Source organism: Ochotona princeps, chromosome 24 (genome assembly GCF_030435755.1).
Source record: "Ochotona princeps isolate mOchPri1 chromosome 24, mOchPri1.hap1, whole genome shotgun sequence".
NCBI classification, from domain to species: Eukaryota; Metazoa; Chordata; class Mammalia; order Lagomorpha; family Ochotonidae; genus Ochotona; species Ochotona princeps.
The window spans coordinates 12279912-12295941 of NC_080855.1; the positions used below are offsets into that span (position 1 = coordinate 12279912).

General features: G+C 46.0%; 1 protein-coding gene across 23 annotated transcripts in view; it reads left to right on the top strand.

Moving 5' to 3' along the window:
• Nucleotides 1-16030, top strand: part of RBFOX1 (RNA binding fox-1 homolog 1) — a 1600707-nt gene that overhangs the window by 1540271 nt on the left and 44406 nt on the right. For all 23 annotated transcript variants that reach the window (XM_058681067.1, XM_058681061.1, XM_058681073.1 and 20 more), the window contains one exon: nt 8172-8304. In XM_058681067.1, coding sequence (XP_058537050.1) covers nt 8172-8304 — 133 coding nt within the window. The remainder of the gene's footprint in view (nt 1-8171; nt 8305-16030) is intronic.

A 16030-nucleotide genomic window follows, 5' to 3' on the forward strand; every position in this document is an offset into this window, starting at 1 on the left:
ACACCGTGTCCCCGGCAAGGAGCACCTTGAGGCCTCTGGGATCTGTCAGCAGAGTCCCCTGCAGAGTAACCAAGGTGGTGATGAGTGGAACATGGTGTGCTCAGCCGGGGTGTGGACAGATCCTTGCCAGGGTAGCAGCTTGTACAGGCAATAGGAGGGAAGCCGGAGGGAGAGGCTCCAGGGAACATGGAGGAGAGAGACAGCGAGAGCTTTACTCCGAAGCTGACCAGGGACACCTTGTCCACCTTGCTGTGCCAGGTTGTAGCTTAGATGGCCTGTGGCTTCAGGCTGTCTGGGTGAGTGTGGGTGTGCTCTGTCCCTCTGCTACCTTACAGGGGAGTACACATAGCGATCACCATGGTTAATAGGGCTTTGTGAGGAGCTGGTGGATTAATCCGCACATCTGACAATTAGCAAGTGCGGGTGAGTGCTAGCTGTTAACACCATGTAGTTGAATCTATGCATCTCATAATGAACTTGGAAGTTTGCCAGCTATCATCAACTCTTTGTTTGAATGACTCTGGTTATCACTCCCTGGGTTTGTAGGCAGTTGAAGTCCAGGATTCCTCATCACGAGCAGCCTCGCACACCCAACACTTCCCTTAGAAGGTGTGCCCCTTATGGGAAGCCTCCTAGAAACATTACCTGTTTGAGGACTGTCCCCAGTGTTGCTCTGTAAGTCAACTGTTGTGAGGCTCTGAATCTATCTGACAGCATAATCAATGCTCATGCCACATCATCTTCCAGTTTGGAAGATGCAGTAGTTACCAAAATGTAGTCTTCAGGACTTCCTGGTAGAGAGCTGTGCAACAAAGTGGCCATCAGCTGAGGTGAGCGTTGATAAGGGATTATACAGGGACCACACCAGGGGAGTGGGCTGCCGACTGTGTGTGGTGTCAGGGCATGGGAAGTAAGATCGAAAGGGAGGTCATGTTGGAACTAAGATAAAAATTGGAGAACCAAGTTACTCTTTAGGAACTGGATAAAAGATGGAACTGACCAAAGCATCTATGAGCAAGTAGGCATGCGAGGCCGGAGCCAGTGAGTTGTGTGATTCTCTTACCGTCGTATCCGCCAAGTCCAGCTCAAGTAGCGCTTTCCCCCCATAAGCTCTTCTTGGGCGATCAGGCCGGAACAATGTCACCAGCACTAGTTCCCTCCAGAAAAGCACATTTGTCTCCCGGTTCAAGTTCTTGCCAGTCCCTTCGGCACATCCTCATCAGACCCGTAACAGCCTAGAAACTTCTGGCTAATTTGGATTTGACTAAAACTTTTGTACCATGACATTTTTATGTAAAGAGATTCAATTATGGTGCACAGTGTTTGTGGGTAACTACCGCCCATAAAAAGTTAATTAATCAGGGCTGTGTCAATTTCCTCATGCCATGTCAATTTGCTGCAAGGTAATTAATCACTAATCACCCAGCCAGCAGCAGGCCGAGGGACAATCCACAAGCCATTCATTGTCTTCCCCCAAATAAATGGCACGTTCAGCCAGGAAAAAACACATCTTGCCTTTCATAATATTTTTATCGACACTTTTGCATGTTGTAATGGACTGCAGCAACAAGCAGCTGCAGTTCAATGGAATATGAATATTAAAGAAACAAATGAGTGGAGATTTATAGGACATTGCGGTTCTGTTATGTCAGTTTTGAGATTAAACCAAGCAAATGAACAGTGAAAAATTACTCTTCCATGTGGAGAACGCTGATTAGACTTGTACATTAATTAGAAATTTTTGTTTTCCTATTCAATGCATTTCAAATGAGGATGTCCTATAAGGAACTGTTTGTCCAAAATGGAGATTTATTCACTTCTAAACAGCAGTATTTAATATCAACATGCATTTTGTAGTGAAACAAGAGTTGATCCCAAATGTGCATTCCGGGATAATTTTATGTGAACACAACAAGCAGAGATCCCACAAATTAAGAGGCTGTTTTGGTCTTTTTGTGAATTACTTGAGAGTAAGGGGCCTTCTGCCCTCTGCCTGTTTTCCCCAAATTTTGTAATTACTGGGTTTTTAAAAATTTGAAAGCATTTTCACTTTCATTTTTTCCATAGAACCTAATATGCTCTAGCATTAAATTTTCCATATAATGTCATTTAGAAAGAGTGATCTAGTTGTGTGTAAACATCATGTAATAAGCCCATTTGCCGTCTTTTTTATTTTGGAAAATTATTTTTTTTACTGTTCTTCCTCATGTTTTTTATTCAGTGGCCTGCCTCTGAGTTATCTGTTCCATGGGCAGTAGCCAGCTGTGTGTCCCTCCTCTGTGTGTGACTTACTGTGCTACTTCTTAATTAACGGCACGCACACAGAATGGGGTTGGCCCGGGAGGGGAGGGGATCCTGCAAAACATGTAACCCTGCTGTTGAGACGCACCTGCAGCTAAGAATGGTGAATTTCCTACTGTAAATTACCCGGAAACCATTCAGCCACTGAGCAGCATGAACATTCTTATATTCTCCTCCCCACCCCTCCCTCCCTTCCCCACCCTACCAGCCTATGAGGAATAGGAAGAGGTGACATTATGGGGCCAAGAAACAGGACGCGCGGGACAAAGGGAGAGCTCCTCTTCCATTCTGATGGCACACCTTTTCCAGGGCATCTGGCAGGCTCATGCAAATTCCAACCAGTGCACAAATGCAAAGAATAATTGCCCATTAAAGCGGTTGTATATTTTTACAGCTTTGCTGCAGATTCTGCCCCCCTGTCGGGTTTCGCATCTGCTACTCTGCCATCTCTCCCGGCGCTCTAAAACTTTAATACGCAGTTTATAACCCTCAAGTATTTTCCCCTGGTTTTGTGCTGCTTCTCTTGGGATTTCCAGGCTGGCGAGATGATCTCATTTGTGTTTATTTTCGAAGGTAAGCACCATGTTCATAAAAGAGACGGGAAAGGCACCCTCGTCTCTGTAAATACATGAGCGTCGATCTTGTTTGAGGTGGAGATGGGGATTTTGTCTTTGAGGGGGAGACCAGCAGTCCGCTGTTGACACTTTTGGTCAATGGCTCATTTGGCCAGTAGATACACCCACACGTCTTGCTTTTTAAAACTGTTGGTACTTGAGCATATCACAGCAGGCCTTCTCGTTACATCCCTGAAGTTTCCATTTCATTGAGTTCCACGGCGTAGAGCTTCTTTGCAAAACTGAGAGTACTTCAGCAAGCTCCCCGGAAACAGGTTCTGGGCATAAATCTAGCTGAAGGCTGAGAGTGGGTGGGATGGGAATGTTGATGTGTCAACAAGATGTGCAATTGGTTATTTGCTCCTAGCTTGTGCTCTGTTTTCTTGGAGAGAAATTCATTTTTGGCTCATGAGCTAAATCCAATTTCTGTTGCAGTGATGCCAGATTTTTCACTTTGATTCATGCTAGATAAAGCTTAAGAAGGAACTTTTCCTGGATAAGGGACCTCTCTGGTTTTTCCTTTCCTGCTCTTCGTTAGGCCCAGAACAAAGGAATTATATGCGGGCTAGCCACAAATCAGCTTAAATATTTTATGTTTCTCTTCATTGGTGATCTATTTATATGTATATTAACTTCAAGGAGATGAAAATATCCATCTCTAGTGTTGAGGGTCGGAAATGCCTGTCACATGATATGCTTTTTTCCCGACAGTGTTCTTGGTTAACAAAGAGTAGCTGGACATAGCAATAGTTGGGACTTTTATTTGAATCCGGTTTTTCTCCATCTTAGATGTAGGGCATGGTGAGTCTCAGCATAGTGTTTCGCTTGAGATTTACGAAGCATTGTCTTACCCACTTCTTGGATCCAAACCCTTCAGCTGGTGTGTAGGCTAACCTGGGCTCAGCAAGAGAGAAGTGTCAAGCCACAGAGCATGTGATTGAATGTTTTGTTTTCATGTGGTTGTAGGACAAAGCCATTTTGGTCTTGTTTAATCTGAATCATATGCTTCATATATACATTTAGCCATAATCCAGCTTGTACAGGTCACCTTGTAGGCATGTAAAAATGCATATTCCTTCCACCCAGCATTGAGTGTGCCCGCAGACTGTGGGTTCGTTTTGTTGTCATTGGAAATTATAATTGATCACTTGTGTTCATGGCATCTGATGAGAACTGTGATGTCATAAGCTATCCATCTAGTGTCCAATCATGGAAACAGGCAATGCAGTTTGACATCAGCCAAGTTTGAGTTGTTGATGAACATTGTCATTTTTTGTGGTTCCTTATTATGCGCTATTGCCATGCTCATGGACTGTTCTCGCTGGATTCCCCGAGAGCGTTGTTTGGGGCAATCAGGAAGGCACTATGTTAACTTGCTATCTTTTATAGATATTGCCCGTCTGAGGGAAAGCTTGAGTCAAGAAACACTTGCAAACTGTGATAACGGTGCTGCAGGTAAAGTGGTAAGGGTGAATGCAAGTGTTGGCTCTCAGCATCCCAGGTGTTTTCATACCAAACACCTGTCTTGCCACTGCAGTTGCGCATGCTCTGTGCCTGATGACGTTCTCTGTACCAGTGCAGCATCTTTGGAAGTGGAAACAGAAGCCAGCCTTCCAGGAGTCCCACTGGAGTTCTGTCAATGTGAATAACACACTATTCATTGACCAAGTGCGGGAGGGCTGCTGTGATACAGGACAGAGCTGTGGATGGTGGACAGTGTGGAGAAGGGTCTCTCCTACCCCCAGGAGGAGACAGGCAGACGTTGCTTACCCACGGATGGGTGACCAGGCCCAGTGCTAGTTAACCCAATACCTGCCTGGACCTGAATCCTTGGCTTAATCCAGGGCTGAAACCACCACCCTCTTGGAGCTTGCATCTAGCATTAGGGAGAGTCCCTCCCTGTAGTGCTGGGATCCAAGCCCCTGGAGCTGTCCATGGGTCAGAGGAGGGTGACGACAGCTTTCTTGTGTTTTTGTACCAATGTAGATGGGAAGGAGGGGAGACAATCAAGAAAGCAAGCGTGCTAGGACGGGAAGAAAGAATGAGAAGAAAAAGAGGAAGTGGGAGAGAGAAATAGAAGGAAGAAAGAAGTGAAGGAATGAGGGAGGAGAGAGAGGGAAGGGAGGAAAGGAAATAGGAAGGGGAGGAAATATTTTTTGAGCATTGTGACCTAGCGGAAACTTCCCAGAGGGACCCCGTGTCTGCTCTGCAGTGATACAGCAAGGGGAGAGCAGAGCAGGCATTTCCCTGGGGGACATGGAGGCACCTCCTTCTTCCTGGCACAGCCTCTGGTCCAGTGTGTGAGGGCATGATCTGTGCAGCCCCCAGGTTGTGACTGCTGGAGCTCAGTCTGCCAGGAAGGCAATACATAAGCCAGGTGTGTTCCGTGTGCAGAAGAGGAATCTGCAATGGGGGGCCCACAGAGCCTGGTACCATGATCTGCAGAATACCTTTCTCTATGTCAGGAGTGACAGGTGCATCCTGAAACAAAGCAGGTACCCAGGCAAGCCTGGCACTCGGCTCCTGACAGCATGTGTTCTCCATCCTGTGTTGCTGAGCTTCTGTTTCCTATGGTATCTTGCCGTCTGAATCCTCCAAGAAGTATTGTACAACCTGCTTGTCGCCGAGAGGGATCTTGTCTTGCTCCCCTGGCACTGTAGCCGGTGATAATGGATAGGTCAGCATAATTACCGTGCTTGCTCGCACAGCCGCCAGCTGCTCTGCCAGATTGTGAGTTCCTCATTTGCTCTATTTCACAATCTGAGTGGTCGCCTGAAAACCTAATATTTGAACTGTGGCAAGATAGATTGGGAGTCGACGGCCTCCCCAGCCGTTTTCTGAGGCACGGGTCTGGTGTCTTAGGATGCCGGTGTGCTTTGGTGCTTTTGGATTGACCTGCAATTCCCAGCTCACGCCTGCCCCTCCCTGAGCTTCTAAGTGTGGCAAGTTGAGACATGATCCATGGATGGCAGGTGCTAGGGCTGGCAAGAGCAGTGAACCAAATGGTACGATCTGTCCTTAACCACAAAAAAAAGTTACAAATAGACTTTATGGTCTCCTCAGACATAAACAGAAGAGTGAAGTCACCCTGGCATGGCTCTGTAACTCTCCCAGGGCATTCGCTTGGTCAGAGAGGTGTGAAATGGGCTCCATCCAGCAGGCTGGCCCCTCACCACTCAGGTATTTCTAGAGAGCGACAGTCAATCTCCAGGTTCCCTGGGTTTGTTCTAGACCATGCAGTCCCTGCAGGAGACAAGGAATGCAGAATGGGTTCCATGAGTTGGTACTGTGTGGCTACCAATCTACTCCACCTGGGCTCATGTGTGGAGGAGAGTGTTACCCTGAAGCCTGCAGGTCACCAATGTGGCCAGCCCTAGCCTCACAGGTAGCAGCCGGTGGCTCCCTGGGATCTGAAAGGAAGGCTTTTTCCTTCTCTACCATTTTGCTCTTTGTGGGAGCTTCACCAAGGACCTGCATTAAATGTGCAGGGAAAGGACTCTGGCTGTAGTGGGAACACGTGAGTGGGCTGTGTTTGCTCCTGGCTGCAGGAGGCAAGCCCCTCTTGGCCCTGTGGACACAGGGTGGAGGTGACCCCGTCTGAGTGCTCAGAGCCTCTACAGAGCCTGGAAAAGGAAGTATGTATGTGTTGGGGATCAAGTAACCAGTAGGCTCTTTCACTGCAGGCACCTCTCAGCCGCTCCTATGGCCCACTCACTTTGGCCAGCAGCTTCTCAAACACAGGCATCGCCCCAGGAAAGCTCTTCTCTGGGGGATGTGGCTGGTAAATGCAGGCCGATGGGCCAAGACAAGTGTGGGCAGCATTGTGAGCGTGCTGTGAGGGTCAGAGAAGCGAGAGGAGCTTGAGGGCCAAGCCGGTGACTGGAAGGCTCCCTGATGCTGATGAGTTTGGCTTTGTGTATGATGGGAGCTGGTTGTCCCGGATGGAGTCAATAGGATGGAGAATTGGCAGTCTCGAGGGAACCCGAGGAGGTCCCATTCTTCAGAATGTTAGAAACTGGTAACATTTCCGAGAACTTTCTCCCAGGAAAGAAAACCCTGTCCACACTTGGTTTTCAAGCAGGAAGAGGCATGCGGACTTAGCTGTTGATAAACATGGATGTGGCAGTTGCTTTCAGAAGCTGCTCAGGAAGTTAACAGGTTCCTGTGAGGCTGGTAGCAAAGTATTTGTTGGGATGATTACATTCATAGGATAGGCATGCATTAGGAATACTTCAGATAAAAATCTTTTAAATAGCCATGAATCTGCAAAAACGGAAATACAGAGATGCAAGGTGGGGCTGTGAATAAAAACTGACAGCTGCGCCTTCAGCCTGAGATCAGTACTACTACGTGGTGCTGTGTGTGTACCATTATGTGTAAGTGCATATTCCGTATTCATGTGTGTGTGTATGTGTACAATATGCATATTGATATGCATGGGTATTTATACATGCATATACTGAGCAGGCTGACACAAGTCTATGCACTTACAAGACATGTGCACGTGTTGAGGGGTCTTTAAAAGGTTTATGGACGTAGAAGATACTGTCGGTTTTGGAAATCCCCTTGTATCTGTGTACAGGCAGGCACTTTAAATGTTCATGGAAGTGGCATGAAAAAAAAATGTATTTTTGTGTGAAACATTTTCAAATCCATACATACACAGGGTTTTCAGAAGTGTCATGGTAAATGTTTCTGAAAGAAGCTGGGCATGGGTTTTGCAACATCTTGGTGCCAAGAGACACATTGGGTTTCATTTCCCACCAACACTTCAACATCCCCTGGCGGAGACGGGGGTTGGCATATGCATCTTCGCAGTCTGCTTTTCCTAACCTGAAGATTTGTATAATGACTTGTGTGTATATGTGTGTGTGTATATGTTTACATGCATAGGATATATATAGGTGTGTGTGTATATATACACATATAGGACGTATATATCACATATAGAATATACCACATAGTGTATATACACATATATATCATACACATATATAGGATATATCGCATAGGATATATACACACACATAGGTTACGTATATCCTATATGATATATCCTGTTCTCCCCAGGGACCACTGCTGTACTTAGTTAGCCTCTGCCAACGCCCAGCTCGTCCACCGAGCCCTCCACCGCCTGTTCCCTCCCAATCCTGGCAGGATAGAGAGGTGATGCCCCTTGGGGACAGGTCCCAGACTGGTGCTCAAGCACTGATATACAACTGACAGCTCTCTGGTTTTCTCTCCTCTCATTTGCAGTGCCCGGCTTCCCATATCCAGCCGCCACTGCCGCGGCCGCCTACCGAGGGGCGCATCTACGAGGCCGTGGGCGCACCGTGTACAACACCTTCAGGGCCGCAGCACCTCCGCCTCCGATCCCGGCCTACGGCGGGTAAGTGGGGCAGCCCTTCCAGGGCAGGCCTCCCTGCACCGACTCTCACTTCGGCTCTGCTTTCCTTTCCTCCCCTCCTCTCCCTCCCTGCTCTTCCCCAGAGGCACAGAGCTGTTTGCCAGTGCACGCATGATGGTCTTGACTGCCCCTCCAGAACCATCCCAGCATGCAGTCCTGTACTCGCCTGCTGTGGTGCACCTTGCAAGGAGTGTTGAAAAATGAGTGTAATTTGTCCTGTCATGGTTGGTACCTTTAAGCATTCTACATGTCACATGTTGTTATGTAAATTCTTCTTGAGACTGAATGCTGGAGAACAGAGCAAAGGTATATTTCAGATGATTGCAAACATCTGGTTATTAAGGAGGTTGGACCACTCTTGCCCCTGTGTTTCTCTACAGAGGGATGGGAGGTTTCCCTTCATCAGAATAACCAGGGTGAACTTGTCCCCCTCCCCAGAGACATACAGAGCTTTGAGGTGGATGAGTCTGTGACAAGTTGTGTGTTGAGTCAAAATGCAAACATGACTGAGCTGAATAGAATTGAAATGTAGACGCACAATTCTTCCTGTTGCGTTGCACAAAATGGCATTGGTTTTACTTTTTGCTCTGTGGGGACAATGCAGATGAGTTTGTGCCCAGTTGCCTTTTGAATTCTTCTTTGGGTGGACTTTGGTGTGGCTGAATGTATATTAAAAAATGGTGAAGAATGCTTAGAAAAAAGGCACTGACCCAGTAGATGGCCATCATTAAGTGTTACTCATTCTGCTCTTCTGTGGGAAATACCAAGAGGACATTTTTGTCTGCTAAGTGTCTGGGAGGAAGGGATGCTTCTGAGGTGGTACCTCAGGCCAGGACAGGGGGTAAGATGCAGAGACCTAGGCATGGAGGCCAGGGAGACTGTGCAGCCCCCTGTAGCACTCAGGGCACTCTCTTCACCACAGGGAGTCATGACATTCAAGATATCTAGCATGCTACACTTGGAAAAGCCCACAGCATCCAGCAGCTTCTCTGTCCAATAGCTGGCTCCCTGACCCTTAGTGTACAGCTGCCCCCAGGCCTGGTAGACAGGGCTCCCTGACCCTTAGTGTACAGCTGCCCCCAGGCCTGGTAGACAGGGCTCCCTGACCCTTAGTGTACAGCTGTCCCCAGGCCTGGCAGACAGGGCTCCCTGACCCTTAGTGTACAGCTGTCCCCAGGCCTGGCAGACAGGGCTCCCTGACCCTTAGTGTACAGCTGCCCCCAGGCCTGGCAGACAGGGCTCCCTGACCCTTAGTGTACAGCTGTCCCCAGGCCTGGCAGACAGGGCTCCCTGACCCTTAGTGTACAGCTGCCCCCAGGCCTGGCAGACAGGGCTCCCTGACCCTTAGTGTACAGCTGCCCCCAGGCCTGGCAGACAGGGCTCCCTGACCCTTAGTGTACAGCTGCCCCCAGGCCTGGTAGACAGGGCTCCCTGACCCTTAGTGTACAGCTGTTCCCAGGCCTGGTAGACAGGGCTCCCTGACCCTTAGTGTACAGCTGTCCCCAGGCCTGGTAGACAGGGATGCGTGTTTTTGCAGAAAACTCTGTTGCTGATCTACCTTATTATACCTCAGCTGAATTAGCCTGGGTCATGTCTCCATCACTTAGATGACAAAGGAAATATTTTGTGTGATTTTTTTTTTTACATATCAAGCCATTCCAAAATGGAGCACTTACAGTATTTCTGAAGTAAAGTAGTGAATCAAAGTTAAGTCTATCAAGAAATGGAACTGGAATACAAAGGATAAAAAAGGCATGTGCCTGTCAATTTTATTGTGTAGTCATGACTTGAGACTGCTCAGACCCCTAAGTGGAGCGAATCACACAGAAACGGAAACTAACTAACCATGAATGAACCTAACTTCTCCCCATCCTCCAGACCGCACCTGGCCTAGCTGACTGTAAAGTACCAGCAGTGGTGTAATCCATGCCTGCACCCCCACAGCACTGAGCCCGCTGCATAGGTTCAGAAATGCCGCCGAGATTTTTATTCCCAAGGACACATGATGAGTTATGAAGGAAAACAGAAACAAACAAGTTACCCTGTGGGCTCATGTAATTACTAAAGCAAGATTCATAAGCCATAAATGCAAAATTGTAGGTTTCTGCCACGTTAGTCTGTCTGAAAATCATTATCTTACCTCAGTACATGGTAATTGTAGCTTTTCTCTAGTATGCCCTCAGCATCTCGTACTATATTGAATAGAAAAAAAAGTAAAATTATATGGCTTACCCTCACATGAGCAATTTATAAAAACCTCAGCATAGCACACCTGCTATAACATTGAAATTTGCTAACTTATAATGAATGCGTGTTTTGCCGGGAATACCCATGCATAACTAATGAATGCCATTCTCCAGGGAGAGACACGGGTGTTTCCAAATGGCAAAGTGGTGTGTCTGTGACAACTTCGGATGGGATTTTACTTTAAAATTTGATCATTTTGGTTTTAATGGTGGATCATGCCTCTTTGCTAGCATTATTCTGGCTAGTATTGTCAACCCATCCTTAGAATCAAGAATTCTTAGCAAGGGGCTGGTGGGAGGTACAGAAGGAATGTTTGTATCAATTAGTAAGAGCAAGGTCTCAGTAGAACAGAAGCTAATTTGACTTGTATCTGAATGTTGCATTAGATGACTTTCTGGGGAGCCCTGGCATCCAGTGACAGCCATCATTTTAAAGGATTCAGGGGGTCAGCTCTTCTTGGAAAGGGCTAGAAAAGAGTAACATGGCATGCACTGGCTAGGACAGAGAGGACCCTGTCCTCGAGGCAGTAGTGGAAGCAGGTAGCCAAGAGTTTGGAAACCCGCTCTTTCTGGAAAATGTGGTTGATTTTTCAGCTGATCCAGAGCAAGAGCGGGTTTGCTGGAACCTTTTGTCTCCAAAGTCCCTTAATTTTTGGGTTTGATAGGTTTAATGCCTTTAACTTCATTCCCATTCATTCCCAATATTTTGCTCATTCTTTGTGTTTTGTTGGACACTAAACATGCAGAGACAAATGTACCTTTGGAGGTATTTCTTTGAGTAGAATGGGGTAAATGACATACAAGCTACGATTTGTATTAAATATGACAGATGATAAGGTAAGGTAGTGTGTGAGCACTAAAATAGCTATACCTTTTCAGAGAAGGCTTGCCAAAAGGGAAAAATAGAGGATAGGGTTCAGTCTGGTCCTTTCCCAAGATGTTCCATGAGGCCCTCATTCTGTGATTCTCCTGCATACTTCAGCATCCCAATCTTTCCTAAGACATAGCCTCAATGATTGTGTTGACTAAACAAGAAGTTATTTTCCTAGTATCACCAGCTGAAAATCCATGTAACTGCCCCCCCAACTCTGTTTTCCATGAAGTTTTCATATGTGAATTATGTGAACTTGTGTTGTTGACAAAATTATAACCAAAGTTTGTCATGATTTCCATAATCCATGTGTGGCTTCTGTATTCCCAACCCTCCAGAGAAAATGGATAAGTCCTAGCAAATATCCATGGCTACATTTATGGAACCATACCCAAAGGCCAAGATTATCACATAAGAAGAGTAAAAAGTGATGCCCTTACATTCCTCCATTTCCTTTTATGGATTTGATTTTTCTGTCCAACCTCTGATATTTTCTGAAGTCCCTTCCAGCAGCATAAAACATATAATGTAATGAAGCCCTAGTTTATTTCCTTGCATCTGTCTAAATAGAATGCATTAGAGTCATTAAGGCATCATTATTCCTTCTAGGGACAGAGACTGTATTGAGGATAGTGGAGGGGGGCCTCAGAACAAGTAGAAGGCCCTACACCCATCCATCTCATTCCCTATTGATTGCTAAGATAACTGAAAATGGCTAGCTGATGAGTTAAGCAGTGTCTGCACAGTCTACGAGATCTATGTAGTCCTACTGGCTTTGGGTCAGATTAGGCTGAGCCCTAAAACTCTATCTCATACAAACCTGAGCAGCTTAATTAACCTCTGCAGAGTTAGTTTCCTTAGCAGAGTGAAGAATGTACCAGCCTCTGTAGGATTGGTAGAGGATGAAATAGAGAGATGCATATAAGGTTTCAGATTGGAAGGTCCATTGTGTGCCACATGGCTAGTCAACTGTAGCAGCTGTTGTTGAGGCTGATAGAGTTATTGAATTTTGATTAGCTGCCCACACTTGTTTCCTTTTCCGTGCCCTTTTGGCTTGTGTTGAATACACAGGTGGAACTTATGTCTCCCTCTATGCATTATTTACCTGTTTGCTGGGAGGCACCTGTAGTTCACAGAACTCCACTACCCCCAAGCCACAGAGGTGATTTTGGACAGAGGAGCCTGAATTGTTTATGGAATATACAGATTGTAAATAAAACATTAACTAGTGAAAGGTTTCACAGAGAGCTGAGTAGATGAAATCTTCCTTATCTCTGCTTGTATTTTGTCCTGGAGTCAATTTTGATGGAGAAACCTCAATGTCCAATCTGCCTTCCTCTGTCATTTGAGAGAAGTGAGCTTTGGGTAATTGCTATTCAAAATGATGAGTGGATGTGGATCAAGATATCACATGGAATCATTAGAGATGTTCGACAGCAGCTAAACCCCAAAGCCTTCTCAGAGGAGTCTCCTTAGATTGGTCTCATAATGCTCTCTCTTTAATTCTTAAAGAGCTACCAATCAAGTGTCTACCATGTACTGTCTGTCTTGCATGAGGATACAATAAGGTGCTGTAATGGATCACCATGGGGCTTTTAAAATGTTCTAAACCCAAGCATGCAGCATCAGTGTGTGGGCTTTGGTCTTGGTTCTCTGGGAATCTTTGGAGAGTGCTTCCCAGTGTTGGCCAGTGCAGGAACAAAGCCCACAAAGAGCTGCTTTCGGAAGGTTTGCAGATTCCAGTCTGCAAAAGCATCTGACACCAGAACCTTGCACCGTCTGTAGGTCTTTCTTGTGTCAACCAGTCCCGTTTTCTGCTTCCGTTTTCTGAATTTCAGGTGTCTGACCTGTGTCTGATGCTTAGGCGCTTTGTATGTCACGTGTGCACCAGGGTCTATGGTCTCCGTTGCCCATCATCTGAGTACTTCCCACCATTCTCTTGTTTTATGAGACTGTGATGGTTTCCTCTCACTAGTCTCTTCATTGAGTGAATATAGTTTGACAAACAGCATAAAGTGAGTTTTTGAAGCTGTTTCAGGGGAAGAAGAATCCAAAGATGCCCTTTGATAATCTGTTTATATGCAAACACATGCACAATTGTATACAAGTCTCAATGGATCCGCCCAATTGCCATTTAAGCGGTTATATTTGAACACACTAAAAATTTAATTCATTTTCTGGTTAGAAAAGGAAGCAAGGTAGAAAAGTTTTAAATAACCTTTCCCACCGGAATATATTTGTGCTTGGTATATGTTACATTATACAAACAGATTTTTATCGTTTGGGGCATCCTACACTTTCTGTTTTTTTAAGTAAACTAATTTGCTATAGTGCAATCATTTCCTGCTTGCATTCATCCAAATATTTAACTACTGCTATTACTTTTCTAAGAAAATGAGATGTGCATTTGCATTATGTTTTTGCAAATGTGTATTGCAGTCCCAGAATGATTGACAAGCAATGCAATTACCTTTGTGTGGCTAGATATACCATCTCTGCATCAAAATAGGGCTGCACCTGTTCCGTGCATGACAGCAGTTCTCTTCTCGTGTGCCTGGGCCATGGTTAATGTATCCATAACTGCATCTAGTGCTTGGAACCCCTCTCCCATTTCCCCATGTATCTAATATCTGCAGTGCACCTGTTGGCTGAGGCTCTAAGATAGATTTGGTCTTATTCTTGAAAGTTAGCATGAGACTGTATAGAAGAGTTTTCCCAAACCTTTCAAACAAAGTGAAACCGAAGATCATCCTTAGCTTCTTCTCAAATATAATGTAATATAACACTTTGGGGATGATGACTGTCAGCAGAGAGTCTCTTAGTTCTTGGATGTGCACTACTTGCTAGAAACAAAGATCATTAGTCCTTCCCACAATGCACATCTTTTGAATCAGAACGTTTCAGCTTGGCGTGGGGTCTGTGAGCTTAAACAAGTCTCTGGGTGATTCTGATGTTTGCTCATGGACTGCCACTGTCTAGAATAGGAGCCAAAAGTTTGGGCTACTGAATCAGACAATGTAGGCTAGAATCCCAGGTACACCAGTTCCTAGCTCTCTGGTTCAGTTTCTTTGTGTCTAAAGAAATAACGTTATCTGTCCCATAGGAGCGTCATGAGGATTCACAGGGAGGCTGAACATGCTCAGAGCCTGGAGGAAGGACTGATCCAGGACAGTTGTTCTGTAAATAGGAATGGTAGTGGTGATGGCCCCTATGCTATTGCTGGTGTCTTGGTGAAAACCACCGAGGTGTTAGCCGGCTTCGTGTTATAGCACTGAGGACAGTGATACTGTCAGTAAAGGTCGCTCACTGATGCAGCCCTTTGTGTCTGTCCACACGTGCAGGAGAGACTGGATTAGCCCTTCACTGTATGGTTTATTGTCACAGCCACAGTCCTTGTTTTCTCCCAGAAGCCACACCATTCTGTTGTGCTTCTGAAGACCCTTGAACTCTAAGCCTGCCCTTCCTCCAGGCTCATCCATGGAATCAGGTGCCTTCCTACCACTGAGCATTGCACAGGTTCTTCCCTTTGTCCAACCTGCTGTTCCCCTCTCTCTGCCTGGTTACAGCTATGAGCTTTCTGTGTCACTTGTTCACATTGCTTATTTCCACGGCTGGCCATGTCTCTCCATGACACATTCAGAGCATTGGCCAGAGCTTCCATTCTACCATCTTTGTGGGTGGCATTGTCACCATGTCCTCAGCTCCCCAGAAACTCCATGAAGACGGGCTCAGTATGGTAGGAGAGCTCACTGTGTCTGCTCTTTATGCCTTAGTATAGTGTTGGGATATAGTACAGGTTTGAGAGGAAGAGAGAGATAGATTAGATTCAGTTTGCCTGAATTTGTCAAAATGAGGAGGCTAGATTGCATTTTCTCTTTGGTTCAATGTCTGTTTAATGTGGGATATCCATTCAGAAGGGCAGACGGCAAAGTGTAGCAATGAAGTTACTCTACTGAGCCAAGACTTTGCAAAAGTAGGCATCAAAATATGCTCTTTTCTCACTCCTGAAAGTTCTGGTCCACGTTGACCTGACATGGGGACGGCAGCAGCTGGACATGGTGTCTAACTAGTCCTTATGAAAGAAGTGCTGAATTTCCTGCCCAGAGTTCCACCTTCATCACAGAAGGTGACTCCTGTACTGGTCCATCTGTGTGCCGCTGAGAGCCCCCAGGGCCTGGCATCAGTCTTCTCTCCAGTGTCTGCAGAAGAGCCATGACAGAGTAGGTTCTGCTATGCAAATAGTTACAGAAAGAAATGGCCTCCTGTGTTTACATATGAGTATTTTGGTAAATGATTAGTATTTTGTTGACACTTGCACCACTGTCTGTCTGTTCTTTGCCATTGGTCTCCTCATCCAGAATCCAGTCTTTGCTCTTCGTGAGCAGCAAAAGTTATGTGTTTGTGTGTATGTGTGTAAGATTGTGCTTATTTTTACTTTATTGGAAAGGTAGACAGATCGGGGGGTGGGGTCCTTCCCTCTCCCCAAATGCCTATAGCACCAGATTGGGTCAGCCCAGAATCAGGAGCCCTGAATTCTATCTGGGTCCCCCACATTGGTAGTAGGGATGCAGCTACGTGAGCCATCCCCTGT